This window comes from Telopea speciosissima, chromosome 11 (assembly GCF_018873765.1).
Source record: "Telopea speciosissima isolate NSW1024214 ecotype Mountain lineage chromosome 11, Tspe_v1, whole genome shotgun sequence".
In the NCBI taxonomy this organism is placed as follows: Eukaryota; Viridiplantae; Streptophyta; class Magnoliopsida; order Proteales; family Proteaceae; genus Telopea; species Telopea speciosissima.
Genome location: NC_057926.1, coordinates 53,468,883 through 53,483,510, shown reverse-complemented (window position 1 = coordinate 53,483,510; position 14,628 = coordinate 53,468,883). Strand labels below are relative to the sequence as shown.

The following is a 14,628-nucleotide window of genomic DNA, read 5'->3' as shown; positions in this document are numbered from 1 at the left end:
GGTTTATGCTTGTTTTACTTGTTATTATCGGGAAACACTCTGAACTGTTCAGGACCCTTTCCTGTAAGGGATTTAAGAAGTTCTTCATTTGCTTGTTTCGTCATATACCAAAACCCTGACGTTGTTCTTCGCCAAATTCCTTGAAAACTCCCCACCCACTGTTTTTATCGTGGGTTTGATGGTTTTCAACCTTGTTTTGGTAAAATAAAAACCCAATTTTTCATAGGAAATACATAGATTCGTGATCAACTGTATAATTTTCTCTTTGTTGAACTTTCATTTCTGTTTTTTGAAAATAAGAAGTAAAACACTGTTTAGAAGAAGAAGAAACATCTGTAACAGGTTTTGTTGCTGGGGAGACTGATTGTTATGCCTCGGAGTAGCTTCCTTCTATGGGTATGCCTGATAGTTCATTTCTAGATCTTATAGGCAAAGTTAGATCTTGGATCCCTTGGAGCGGAATTGATTTATCCGGTAACTCCAGAGAAGTCTGGATGCCTGACAACGGTTGCAGGATGTGTTGTGAGTGTGAAATGCGCCTAACAGAGTTCAGCCTTCGCTACCATTGTCAAGGGTGTGGGCGGGTGTTGTGTGGGAAATGTGCTCAGGCAATTGGTACTTCTGTTGTATCAGATGTTTGGGGAAATACCACCAAGGATTGGGGAGAAAGAAAATACTGCAAATTCTGCTTTGAGGCAACTGTTGGGCATGAAGCTGGGAGGCAGCACAATGATAGAATTGATCATTCTTCTACTCAGTGGAGTCCAGAACAGGCAGTTCCTTGTTTAAGTGGTGAAAATAATGGCAAGACCTTTCAGAGTGCATGTCTCACGCGCTTTCTTGAAGCAGATAAACATGGTTCTTCTCCTCATGCGGTCGCTACCAGCAGTATGGAGTCATCCAGTGGGAACCTGTCTCCAGTTTCTTTCCTCTTCTCTTCTAGCAGGTGTGTTTTTATCTTGCCTTTTGTATTCAATAGACACTTGTGTCTCACCTCTTTTGCTAGCGGAAATGAAGCCTTTTACCAAATCCTTTCACAAGTCTGTAACTAGTGTATTAGAGATGGTTTTTGAGTTATTCTTCTACTACACTTTATCCAATAAATTTGCTTCTTTGGTTGATGCATCATGAATGTTTCATATCACACTTTCATATGGATGTAGGAGTGACGAGGAAGATGGAGAGGATTCTGGGAAGCATTTTTTTAGTCCTTCAAGTGAGTACTGCCAAGATGTTTCTGATATAGATTCAAGTAGTGTTAGTGCTAGATATGAGTTTTACAGTGTCAAGTCAGTGGGTTCAAGTCCGCTGGGCAGCCCTTATAGAATGACTTGCACTCCTAGAGCAGGCTACTCTGTACAGCAGGATCAAATGGGAAGTCCAGAATATAAGAATGATGCTTCCCTTGGTCAAGTGACTATGGCCGTTTTAAGAAGGCCAGAGACAGAATCTGAGGATCTAGAAACCACTGATGATTGCTCTGATGAACTATCGATATTCCAGGACCAGTGTGACAAGATACAACAGCCATTAGATTTTGAAAATAATGTTCTCATTTGGTTTCCTCCTCCGGCTGATGATGAAGAGGATGAGTTGGAGAACAATTTCTTCGAATATGATGATGAGGATGATGATGTTGGAGAGTCAGGTGCAATATTCTCATCTAGTAGCCTTAACAGTGACATGTTCCCAATTAGGGAAAAATTGCATGATGAACAGAAGGAACCTCTTAGAGCTGTGATACATGGGCATTTTAGAGCTCTCGTATCACAACTGTTGCAGGGGGAAGGCATCCATGTAGGAAATGACAATGATGGTGAACGTTGGCTGGACATAGTCACATCAGTTGCATGGCAAGCTGCTAATTTTGTGAAACCAGATACAAGCAGAGGAGGCAGTATGGATCCTGGTGATTATGTAAAGGTTAAGTGTATAGTATCAGGAAGTCCAAGTGAAAGGTATGGATTGTCAAGCTGAGGTGTATTTTGGTCTTTTGGATACTTGATGTCCTTTTCTCTTACCTGTTTATTTATCAAAACTAACACATTCACATATTCTTTCCCTTTTTACAGCACCCTTATTAAGGGAGTAGTTTGTACAAAAAATATAAAACACAAGCGCATGACATCACAATACAAGAACCCTAGGCTACTTCTCTTGGGTGGAGCATTAGAGTACCAAAGAGTTCCAAATCAGTTGGCATCTTTAGATACTTTACTCCAGCAGGTCTTATTGAATTTTTATTCCAGTTGTTATTTTCCTCTCCAGTGTTTAAGATGAGTGCAATAAGATTAAAGGTTTTGGTTCTTGTTTTGAAATAGGAAATCGAACATCTCAAGATGGTGGTTTCAAAGATAGAGGTCCATCGCCCGAATGTTCTGCTGGTAGAGAAAAGCGTGTCATCATATGCTCAGGAATATCTTCTAGCGAAGGAAATTTCTTTAGTGTTGAATGTAAAGAAGCCATTGTTGGAGCGCATAGCCAGGTGTACTGGTGCTCTTATTGTTCCATCGATTGATAATCTTCCTAAAGCAAGATTGGGGCACTGTGAAAAATTTCGTTTGGAGAGAGTTTCTGAAGAATGCACTGCTTCAAGTCAGTCCAATAAGAAATCATCTAAGACCTTGATGTTTTTTGAAGGTTGTCCAAGGCGTTTGGGCTGCACGGTAATGTTTACATGGCATCTTTTTTTTCTGAGATTTAACATTATTTGTATATGACATTCAAAATAAGATTGTTCTGTGATAAAATCACAATATCTGGGTTGTGCAATTTGCTGCCTTCACTGGGGACAGTTTTATGTAGAACCAGTCCCCAACTATACAAATATGGACTAATTCCACAGCAGGATCACTTTTGTCAAACCAGCAAATTACAGGATAGCTGAAATAGCAGAAAAAAGGAGTCTCGGTGCTTCTCACAGTAACACAGGTTGCAGAAAACCAAATAGAAACAAAGGAGAAAATAGAAAATAGAGAAGAAAGATAGGATTGGATCAAGAATCCCACTCTCTCCCGGGTCTCTCACCCACTCATAGGTATAGGCATCTCACTGCATAACATGGTTTCAAACCAAAGCTCTCTCTCTCTCTTTTTCCAGTTTGCTGGCTAGAGGATCCAGCCACATCTATTTATAAGTTTGAAAATCGATCACAGCATTATAGACTTTTCCCAATTAAAAACAATTAAAAAGCAACCCAATCCTATTCTAAATACTTAATAAAAATCCTAGAAAAAAGGAAACTACTAATAATCTATAAAAAGAAACTAATGTCTAGCTAATAAACCCCATGCTAAAACTTCCTAAAATCTAGGACTAATAAGGCTGTCAAAAATCCTCCTCTTGCATGGCCAATTAATCTTCAATCTTTATCTCCAAACTAGCTGTCTGTGGGGCCCACACGATCTGGTCAATATCTCCTTAACCAGCAAGGAAATTGGAAATATCTCTATTAAACTGCTGGATGATGTGAAAGAATGGGCATAGGTTACTCGATATGGGTTTGAATAAACCGAGAATTTGTGGCAGATACAGCCCTGCCTTGGCCCAACCGGGTGTCCTTGCTGCATCATGGTTTCTGATCGTTTTATGTTTTTTCTAGTTTGTTTTTGGATGCTCTTCCACAATTGGATAAGGGATGATATTATAGGTGCTTTCATGCGATTAGATTAGGTAGTAACTGTTAAAGTGTGTATCGTGGGTGCTGCTCCATGAATACCCATGGAACAGTGTACTGTGGCCTGTGGGGTAGGTTCTGTTTAATAACTTAGTTAGTTGTCTTTATCTTTATTTCTTTTTTTGTTTCCTTTTGTAATTAGGCTTTAGGCTTAGTTGGTTGATTATCTCCTTTGTAACTATACTTCCACTCTTAGTAGAACTCCTACTAAGAGTTGGTGATCAATAAGTTGGTTGGCTGGTGCGACAGAAGATATTCACTTCCATCACACTCTAGCCCTTCTCTTTCTCTCTCCCACTTCATTTTCTTCATTTTTTGGTGCTGGTTTACTTGCAAAACCTATGAACATGTATTGTGATAATCAAGCTGCAATCTATATCGCCAGTAATCTGTTTTTCCATGAGAGGACAAAATGCATTGAGGTCAACTGTCATTTTGTGAGAAGTGCAGTTATGCAAAAGCTTATTTCGACTCCATTTGTCAATTCCGACAATGCAATTTGGTGATATGTTCACAAAGGCATTATTCCAGGCTGTGTTTCTTAGTGGTTCGTTTCAAGCTAGGGATGAGAGATATGTATACTCTAGCTTGATGGGGAGTGTTAAATTGTGTACCGTGGGTGCTGGTCCATGGACATCCATGGACCAGTGTACTGTGGGATTAGTTCTGTCTAATAGCTAGGCCTGATTTGGTATGATTTCTATTTCAATTTTGGATTGATTTCCTGAAATAGTCAACAAATAGATTTTTAGTCAAAAAATAGAAATTGTTTTGGTTGTATCAATATGAAATATTTCAAGAATAAAAAAAATCCATTTGATAGTTCAAATTCTGAGAATAGATTCTCTATATTTCTTTGGGAAGGATGGTGGTGGTGGCAGCGGGGTAGTGGCGGTGGTGGTGGTGGTGGTGGTGGTGACGATGGTGGCAAGGTAGTGGTGATGTGGAAGTAGTGGCGGTGGTGGTGATGAAGGGGTAGCAGTGGTGGTGGTGGCGGCGTGGAAGTGGTGGCAGCGTGGAAGTGGTGGCGGTAGCGATGGCAACGGCAGTGGTGGCAGTGGTGGTGGTAGCGGGGTAGTAGTGGTGGTGGCAACGGGGTAGCAGTGGTGGTGGTGGTGGTGGTGGCGGTGGCAATGGTGGGAGTGGGGTGGTGGTGGTGAGACCATTAGGAGAAGAAGGGTGGTGTTTTATTCAAGAGCAAGAGTGCTAAATGCCTAAATCAAATGAAATAGAAATTCTGAAACAGCTCCTCAGCTATTTCAGAATTTCTATTCCACTTGATTTCTATTTCACTGAAATAAGGTGCAAAAATCAAACCAAACAATTTCAGAAATAGAAATCACCTCCTGAAATTGAAATAGAAATCATACCAAATCAGGCTTTAGGTGAGAGCACTGTATGATGCTAAATTGTTCACGATTTAAAAAATGTTTTTTGTTGGTAGTGTGATTTTCATTTCTCACCTTGGTTCGTGCAATCACCAATAAACATTAGTTTCAATACCAAATTCGATATTGAGCATGATGATCTCTGCTTCAAGATTACAAATCGGGAACTTGCTTGTGATTTGACTCTTGGAATAGCCAAAGTGCGGAAGGAGAATGCAGAGAATTGGGAAGAGAGAAGTTTCAGAGGACTAGAAGACTTGATTAGAGGAATAGATGGATTAGGAGGTAGAGAGTTTGGTTTGCTCCTGTTGCATCATGAGGAAGGGATGCGGGTTTTCTTTTAATAATACTAAATATATGTTATATCATGGATTGACACAATATGTGTCACAGATCTTTAGAGTGGAATCTGGATAGTTTGATTCTTCAGACAATGGACTGCCAGAGCTCAACAATCCTATGGGTGTATTTAGAACCTGTAACCTTCTTTTGATTGCCCCTTGTCTTATTCCCCAAAATTTTTCAAGTCAAGGGTAATAAAGGGTTTTGAAAATAATTTGAAAGTGAGTTATCGTTATGTCACTTTCAAAAGTTGTCATTGTCTTGCACATTTTTCGATACTCATGTGAAATGACAGGATTTATCATCCTTGAAAAAATGTGATATACTAAAAGGGGGAAAAAAGTAAGGCTACAAATTATGACAGCTCAAGGGGTGTCAATATATATATATATTTATATTTATATTGAATGCACCTCTATAGTCCCAGATTTCGTAATTCCCGAGCTGTTTCTTCTGTATCGGGGGTCATCGAAATATGCAAGAATACTGTTTCTACGAAAAATACCATTTATGGATATTTCAATCGAGATACCCGAACCGGATATTAGTTTGTTCTCCTGTTCTTGGTTAGATTGGAATGGAATAATGAATCTATTTCTTCGCCTCTTTGCCACTACATCAGAATTTTCGTGGATGTTAGAAGTTGATATATGTAAGGGGGGAGGGAATTGTGAATTAGTAATTAGCACTAATTCATGATTCCCCCTTGAGGGGTGTTTCTGTCTTTTCGGTATTGATATTGTTTACCCTATTGGGTAAACTTACAAAATATGAATGAATTGGGGCAGTCAACATTAAGACTGTGACTCCCACTGTTGCAGCATTCTCGTTTCTCTTCTTCCTTCTTTCTCTTTATTGTTTATTGCATGGTATCAAAGCAGGATCGTTAGAGACTGGTTTACACTTACAAGGATCGATTGTGCTCTTGTACGGAGGTTTCTATTGACTGAGTTCTTCTTCGACAATCAACTCACGTTGTAGACTCTCCAACTTTTCGTTTAAAGGGGTGCAGCACCCTAATGCTGTGTTTGATCTTTGTTTAAGACTAGTTCATGATTACATGAAGAACTAGGTCTGTTGTTGGTGGTATTGATGATTTATTTTGGGAGAAAAGATTGATGAATTGAGATCATTTTTTTTTTTTCCCCAATCAGAAGTCAGCAATAGTAAGAGTGTTCACGTTTTTTTTTCTTAATCCTGCCTCTTTATGTTGGTTTTCTTTGTGTGGTGATTCACGATTTGTGTTCAATCGTGATTGTTTGGTGGACAATTACGACGACTATTGCATAAGATTCGATCAGGTCCTGAATAATCAAGGATCCTCTCCCCCCTTTTACTGGAAGGGTACAAACTAAACAATTTGTGTCTCACTTGCTCATTAGTCACTGAGAGCTTAGAAATATATATATATGTATATATATATTTATATACATAGATATGATCTCAGGCCCTAACCATTCTCAACGACATTGGATCAATAAATAAATAGGAAGGGGGGGGAGGGATGGGGTTTCCTTTGATTATGGGTTCAACCCAGGGTTTTAAAACCCAGAATTGGGATCTGGATTGGTCCTGACAGATTCTGATCCAGATCGGCCTCTGAATTGTCATATTCCAAGTATCCAGGGTTTTCCTGTACAGGATCGGCCTCAGCCGATCCGATCCAATCCGATTCTTAAAACCCTGCTTCAACCATAATTTTGAACAAGGGATGGATATTTTCTATGTTTCTCATCTCTCTCTAATTGACTCCTTTGTTGAGTGATATATAATTGATTGAGAGTAAGTAGACAGATACAATAGCTAGGATGAAGAATTTCTTTAGATATATAGTGCAGCTTCTTATTTCATTCCATTCAAATGATTTGGTTGTCTCATCTCAACCATATAATGTTGGTGTAACCTTTTTCCCTAAGCATTTCCTGTCAGCTTTTCTATCATAAGCCATGTTGCTAATTTAAATTTGAAATTATACTGCTGAATCCGCCACTTCCATTTACTCTTGGCAGGACTGCAATTTCACAGTAAATACTTAATATATCTTGGGCTTCTGTTTACCGTTTTGTCAAGTAGAATGTTTCAGCAACTGGTGCTGTGCATTATCAAAATTTGAATCATATTATTTTTTTGTAGGTCCTTCTGAAGGGCACGTGTCGTGAAGAACTAAAGAAGGTTAAACATGTAGTTCAATATGCTGTATTTGCAGCCTATCATTTGTCTCTGGAGACCTCTTTCCTTGCTGATGAGGGTGCAAGTCTGCCAAAGATGCCACTGAAATCCCCAATTGCAATACCAGAGAGAATGAACACAGCTGATCATACAATTTCAGTAATCTCTGGTTCAAATGTGTCTACTGTTTGCCAGGAATTAACAATTGAATCCCAACATGTGGATGCATGTGACCCAGTAGGGACATCATCTTATAATCCAACTTTAGATGTCTTAAGCCAAAATGAGGGACTCACAGGTCCTCTGACAGAATCTGAATCTATACATGAACATCTTAGTACTGGTCATATTTCTGCCTCCTCACCTTGCACTATTGACCCTGGGGTTGGAATGGAACTCCCTGATTCACACAGTGAGCATTCAGCCCCACATGTTGCTAAGCAACCATGTTACCAGATGCAATATGATGACTTAAGGGATTCTGATGTGCTTCCTTTCCATATCGGTAGTCATTCTCAACACGACTTGCTGGAAACCGCTGTTCAAGAGAATGGCATGACGTTAAGAAATCAAATGCAGCTTGAAGGAGTTCCTGAGCTCATGAAGTCTGATGTGGTTGATGGGAATGAGGTGACACGGGAATATTTCTCAGCCGTTGACAATCATGAGAGTATATTGGTTTCCTTTTCTAGCTGTTGTGTGCTGAAAGGAAAAGTTTGTGAACGCTCTCAGCTCTTGCGTATTAAGTTTTATGGCAGTTTTGATAAGCCTCTTGGGAGGTTTCTTCGTAATGATTTGTTTGATCAGGTCTACTTCTGGGACTTTGTTCTTGCTGAACTTTGTTGTAATCATTTTCACAGTGGAAATCTTAAATTCCTTGCTTTTGACATTCCCAGGCATCCTTCTGCCGGGCTTGTAATGAGCCTCCAGAAGCCCATGTTCTATGCTATACTCACCAGCAAGGAAATCTTACAATAAATGTTAAGAGCCTTCCCTCACTGAAGTTACCCGGAGAGCGTGATGGAAAGATCTGGATGTGGCACCGATGCCTCAAGTGTGCACATAAGGATGGAGTTCCACCTGCAACTCGTAGAGTGGTTATGTCAGATGCTGCTTGGGGGCTTTCTTTCGGAAAATTTTTGGAGCTTAGCTTTTCAAATAATGCAACTGCTAATCGTGTTGCAAGCTGCGGTCATTCTCTGCAGAAAGATTGCCTTCGTTTCTATGGGTATGTACCATGAAGTTGGTCTATAATATTTTCCTTGCTCCAAAAATTTTTTTTTTTTTTTTTTTGGGGGGGTGGGGTGGGGGGAACAACTATTGACCTTGATTGTCGATCATTTTTTCTTAACAGATTTGGGAGCATGGTTGCGTTCTTCCGTTATTCCCCTATTGATATTCTCTCTGTTCATTTACCTCCCTCAGTTCTGGAATTCAATAGCCACATTCAACAAAGATGGGTCCAGAAAGAGGCAGTGGAGGTCTGCAATCTAAACTGCTATTCTAGTATTTCTTTCAAATGAGGTCCAATATGTAATGATTTCTTTTCTCTGTTTCGTCCCATTCTGCTTCCCCCTCCCCCCCCCCCCCCCCCTTTCTTAATGGATGTGATGTGTTAATCTTGTGGCTTCAATCAGATTTTCTCTAAAAGCTTGAGCCCCATTTGTCTTCTTTTTGTTAATTTTGCCCCCTCGATTTTCCTACTTTGTAACTATTTCATTATCTTGGTAGCTTTCCTGTTTCAAGTAGAACTCATGCCTATAGTTCTTCCTATTTTCCAGGTTTCTAAGAAAAAGGACTACCTATATTCAGAGATATTTGATGTACTTCAAAGCATTGAAAACAAAAGTACATATGTTGGACATGAACCTACAGATATGGCTGAATTTCATAATCGTGTTATGGAGCTAAAAGAGCTTCTGAGTAAAGAGAAAAATGAATATGATGTAAGTATCCACTACCGCTTTCATCGTACATATTATTCCTGTAAAGTTTTGCTACTCACTGTATCAATAGCTCTAAAGCCCTTGAGTATTAAGCATCCATGCATTGATTTTGTTTCACTTGCAAATTGACAGAGTTTGCTACAACCATCCAGCATATGGGATCAGTACCCAGGTCAGGCTTCAGTTGACATTTTAGAACTCAACCGTTTGAGACGCTGCCTCCTAATTGATTCTGTGGTTTGGGATTGCCAACTATGTTCTTTGGACTCACTTCTTGGAACAAAGAGTTCCATTTCAAAGTTAGATTCGTCTACTCAGGAGGCTGCAACTTTCTCCAAGTTGAGAGAGTGGACAAATGAACTCAGATCTGATCATGAAGAAAATAAGTTGGAGCAGTTGGAAGAGCCTAATTTGCAACACCATGAGCCTGGTTCAGATCGACCGGCCGAAATGGATTCATTTACAAAATTGTCTGTTGAAGGTGAACATCTTGTAGGCCTTGATTTGACCTCGGGCCCTCATCACCAGCCGCAGGACATACAAGTAGATGGAGTTCCAGTTGAGAATACATCCTTGGAGAGTCTCCCTTCTGCTTCGAATCTTTCTGATAAAATAGATTCAGCATGGACGGGTACAGGACAACCACCAGATGGAAACCTAGGTGGTTCAGTTGGGCTAATAAATCAGAAGAATCATCCATCTTTTAAAAGGCTCATGTCTCCAGTCAGAGTATATTCTTTTGATTCTGCATTAAGAATCCAAGACAAAATACGAAAAGGACAGAGCTCATCTCATTTGTCCTCACTTAGGTCTTATCATGCTTCCGGAGATTACAGGAATGTGGTTAGAAATCCTGTTGCTAAAATGCGAAGGGCCTACTCCCATGTCTTGCCAAGGGAGATCAAGAAAGTAAATATCTTCAATCCCTCCCCCCTTTTCATCTCCTCGGCTTCACTTCTGGCTAGTGAAGGAGTTAGATTATTACTTCCACAAACAGGTCACAATGACATTGTTGTTGCTGTTTATGACGAGGAACCCACCAGTGTGATTTCCTATGCTCTTGTTTCCAAGGACTATGAGGAATGGATGGCTAAATTGGATGAACATGGAGGATGGAGTGCAATTGAGAGCAACAAAGAGGGTGCCACCAATTTATTGGGTTATAATCATGCTCCAGATTCTACATTTTCAGTTTGGCAGTCCTTTGGCTCGTTAGACTCGGATGACATCCGCCATCGCAGTTATGGATCTGATGATGTGTCATTGACAAAAGGGAGCCTGTTCTCAGATCCCAAAAGATCTCCTCATGTCAAGATTTCTTTTGAGGATGAGTCATCTTCCACAGGCAAAGCAAAATTTTCAGTGACCTGTTATTTTGCCAAGCAATTTGATGCTCTTAGGAAGAAATGCTGCCCTAGTGAAGTGAACTTCATACGTTCACTAAGCCGCTGCAGAGGATGGAGTGCTCAGGGTGGGAAGAGCAATGTGTATTTTGCAAAGTCACTGGATGAGAGGTTCGTTATAAAACAAGTCAGTAAGACAGAGTTGGATTCTTTTGAGGAATTTGCACCGGAATACTTCAAATATTTGTCAAATTCTCTTACTTCAGGAAGCCCAACTTGTCTTGCTAAAGTTCTTGGTATTTATCAGGTTGGATCTTGGACTCTTTCATTGATTATGGATTATAGTTACTCTATTTTTTCCCATCTGCTAATATATCTATTATATAATATAGGTCACTGTCAAGCATTTGAAAGGTGGTAGGGAGACAAAAATGGATTTAATGGTGATGGAGAATCTCTTCTTTGGGAGAAGTATTTCAAGAGTATATGATCTGAAGGGCTCTTCTCGATCTCGCTACAACCCAGATACAACAGGGAAGAACAGTGTGCTGTTGGATTTGAATCTGTTGGAAGCATTGCGCACAAAACCCATATTTCTTGGGAGCAAGGCCAAGAGAAGCCTAGAGAGAGCGGTTTGGAATGATACATCCTTTCTAGGGGTAAATTTACACAAGCTCTTTTTATAGATATATATTCTAGGAAGATCATTTGTTTTGCCTTCTGGCAGTTAATTCAATATTTTTTTTTTATTGCTCATCTTTATTCTGGTTCTGTTATGTCACAGTCAGTTGATGTGATGGATTATTCTTTGCTGGTTGGGGTGGATGAGGAGAGGAAAGAACTGGTTTTAGGGATCATTGATTTCATGAGGCAATATACATGGGACAAGCATCTGGAGACTTGGGTGAAGGCATCAGGTATCCTTGGAGGTCCCAAAAATGCATCCCCAACTGTTATCTCTCCAAAGCAGTACAAGAAAAGGTTCAGAAAAGCAATGTCCACATACTTTCTTACGGTGCCTGACCAATGGTCCGCTTGATCATTTTTTGTTTTTCTTTCACGACAACGAGCTGTTTGTAGACAGCACAAGCGGGGATAATTGTCATTATTATGGTTTTAATCAACTATCCTTGGCAAAAGGGGCAGGTTCGGGCATTTTATTCCGATTCTCCCTTCGTTCAGTATGCCTTTCTTTATCTGCCACATTTTGCTGCATTGCCATTTTTGTACCATTTACTACATTAAATTTGACTTGTCATTTTAAGTCATGAATGAGTTGCTTGTAATCAAATAGTTCTATGTTAATGAAGTCCATACTGACTGTGGTCTCACTGTTTTCCCCCTTCAGCCACATTCAACTTGCATTGAGGTGTGAGTGATAAATAAATATATAGTTTAATTGTAACAGATCCAATGGAGATGGGTCTCCTATTTTATATGATTTTTTTTTGGGGGGGGGGGGGGGAGGGTGGGGGGGTTGTAAGGAAAGCACACCAAGAACCGGTAAGAAGTTAACAAGATCTAATCAGTCAAAGAGGGAAGAGGGGGGAGGGGGGAGGGGCTCCAACAAAACTGAGTTTCCTAGGGTTTGATGTATTGATATCGGTGCCCCCCCCCGTATCGTCACTTCTTGATTGATACCAATACCGGTATGGATTGATGGTGTTGTGTCATATCAGACAGGCTGATATGACATGTCACAGGCATTTTTTGGGATCCGCATGATAGCGGCCAAAAAATAACCCATAAGTAAAGGTTGCATATGTTTGAAACCAAGAAGGTTATAAACAGAACTTGTAAATTATAACCATACAATTTTACCTCTTTTTTAAAGTTGTGTCAATTACTTAAAAGAGCTAAAGATGTAAATTTACTATCTTCTTTCCTCTACCTCTTCAAATCAAGCCAGCTTCCTCCAACTCCTGCTTGGATACTTCGGATTCTCACTCTGCAAAAAACCCGGCAACCATTGATTGGGCTACATCTGAACACCGGTGGCGGTGCCACCAGCAGCAGGAGCCACTGTAGAATAACGGTTGTGGTCGGCTTCAGCCGCTCCCCCTCCTCCCCAGAGACTAATCCTGTCGGTGGAAGTGTCATTCTTTTATGAATACGTCTGAAAGAAACAAAAATCCCGGCTAAAATTAGAGGAAAACAGTAAAAACAAGACTGATTGAGAGAGAGAGAAGAGTAAACTCAGAAAGAACGGAGGAGTGTTAGTGCTATAAGGAGTCATAGTGTCTCAGTGCTCCTCCGAGTCTGAGTGAGTATTGAGAGTTCTACCAAAGAAAAGGAGCTCAGAACCCATATGGTCCGCTGATTCTGAAACTGGATTGAGCCAAGTGAGACCTTCCAATCAGGCTATCCATCATGAGAAGATGCAATTTTTCTATCTATTGTTGTATCTTTTCGGTAACAATTGGAAGGAGGAGTAAACAAAAAGAAAGAAATGAAGATGGTGGCACCTTAGAAGTCAGAGACAGACAAACTGAAAACAGAGGAAACCTAATACTTCCGATGATTTGTTTCTGAGGAAAGGGGAAGGGAGAGGGAGAGATCAAACCGGAGGGAAGAGGGATGAGAGCCTAAGACAGAGAGGAAAGGAAGAGAGGTAAGTCCATAGATACATACTCAAACTTATACAATTGAAATAACAAAGCATTATCCTGGGTAATAGTACCATCTAGGGGAATTCAGCAAGGTTGCCCGTTGAACCCATATTTGTTCATCATACCATCAATTCCTTTGCATTATATGGGTTTGAGTCTGAAAACACCCTCTCTGCGACAAGGGTAAGGCAACGTATATTATGACCCTCCCCAGATCCCGCAGTGTCGGGAGCTTCATTCACTGGGTACGCCCTTTTTAGGTTATACCGGTTCTATCTAGAACAAAGATGTATACCGCACAATTGCTTATGTTACATGCCAGCTTGACTTTTCCATGAGCATGCTGCACACAGTAGACATGAACATTTGGAAATTGGATTTTTTTTTATAAAAAAAAGTCTTCTTTTCTTGAGTGAATCTTGTAATTTGATGAAACAGCGCTAATTAAATTGATTAATCGGACACAGTAATAAATATTAAAATAATAAGATGTACAATTTTAAAATATTGTTGCCTTCGATCAATCGATGAAGATTGATCTTGGCCGTCCATTTGTCGGACCGACTTTTGTTTAGACGACCTAGTGTTTCATACCATTTGGTATTTAGAGTGGAGATGTCCATGCTTTAGTATTAACATTATTAACATTTGGGTTTTGGGATCCGTACTTCTACTCCACCGGGAAAGTGTGGTCTGGTGCCAACCTCTGGTTTAATCCATAACATAACACAAAACAAACTGGGTTTATTCGTTTATCTGGTTTTGTGCAGATCTTACTCCCTAGCCAACCCAAATCAAAATAGGGCTAATCAGGCATTGAGTATTAAGAGAACATGATAATTAATAGGGAAAATTTCTTAGATCTATCAGATAAGAACAGAAAATAGAAGATAAGTAGGATTTAAATTTGTTTTATCTTTACTATTTTCTAATTTTCAAAGTTGATTTGTACTCATGCCATGCAAGAATAAAATAAAAGCAAATTACCTCAACCTCATTTAATTGTTTTAAAAATCTTGAAATCCGATGAAAGTGTGCAACTTTATTGTAAGTGTCCGGTCCAACCACCCAGTTTAACCATATGGGTCCATCTAGTACGTACTAGAAATCATAAATAACTATTGGTTATGAGTAGTTCTTGTTAATAATTGTTTA

At 39.8% G+C, this 14,628-nt stretch overlaps 1 protein-coding gene across 2 annotated transcripts; it reads left to right on the top strand.

Moving 5' to 3' along the window:
- Positions 1-289: 289 nt before the first annotated feature.
- LOC122645641 (putative 1-phosphatidylinositol-3-phosphate 5-kinase FAB1C) lies at positions 290-12,045 on the top strand. Of its 2 annotated transcripts, XM_043838964.1 has the most exons (12): positions 290-946; positions 1,164-1,958; positions 2,073-2,226; positions 2,322-2,666; positions 7,540-8,382; positions 8,472-8,803; positions 8,930-9,056; positions 9,357-9,521; positions 9,654-10,665; positions 10,696-11,171; positions 11,257-11,523; positions 11,649-12,045. In XM_043838964.1, exons 1-12 carry the CDS (start codon positions 393-395, stop codon positions 11,901-11,903), a joined length of 5,325 nt encoding a protein of 1,774 aa, XP_043694899.1. In that variant the 5' UTR covers positions 290-392; the 3' UTR covers positions 11,904-12,045. The 2 variants fall into 2 exon arrangements, with proteins under 2 accessions (XP_043694899.1, XP_043694898.1); XM_043838963.1 differs by having other exon boundaries at positions 9,654-11,171.
- The last annotated feature ends 2,583 nt before the right edge of the window (positions 12,046-14,628 follow it).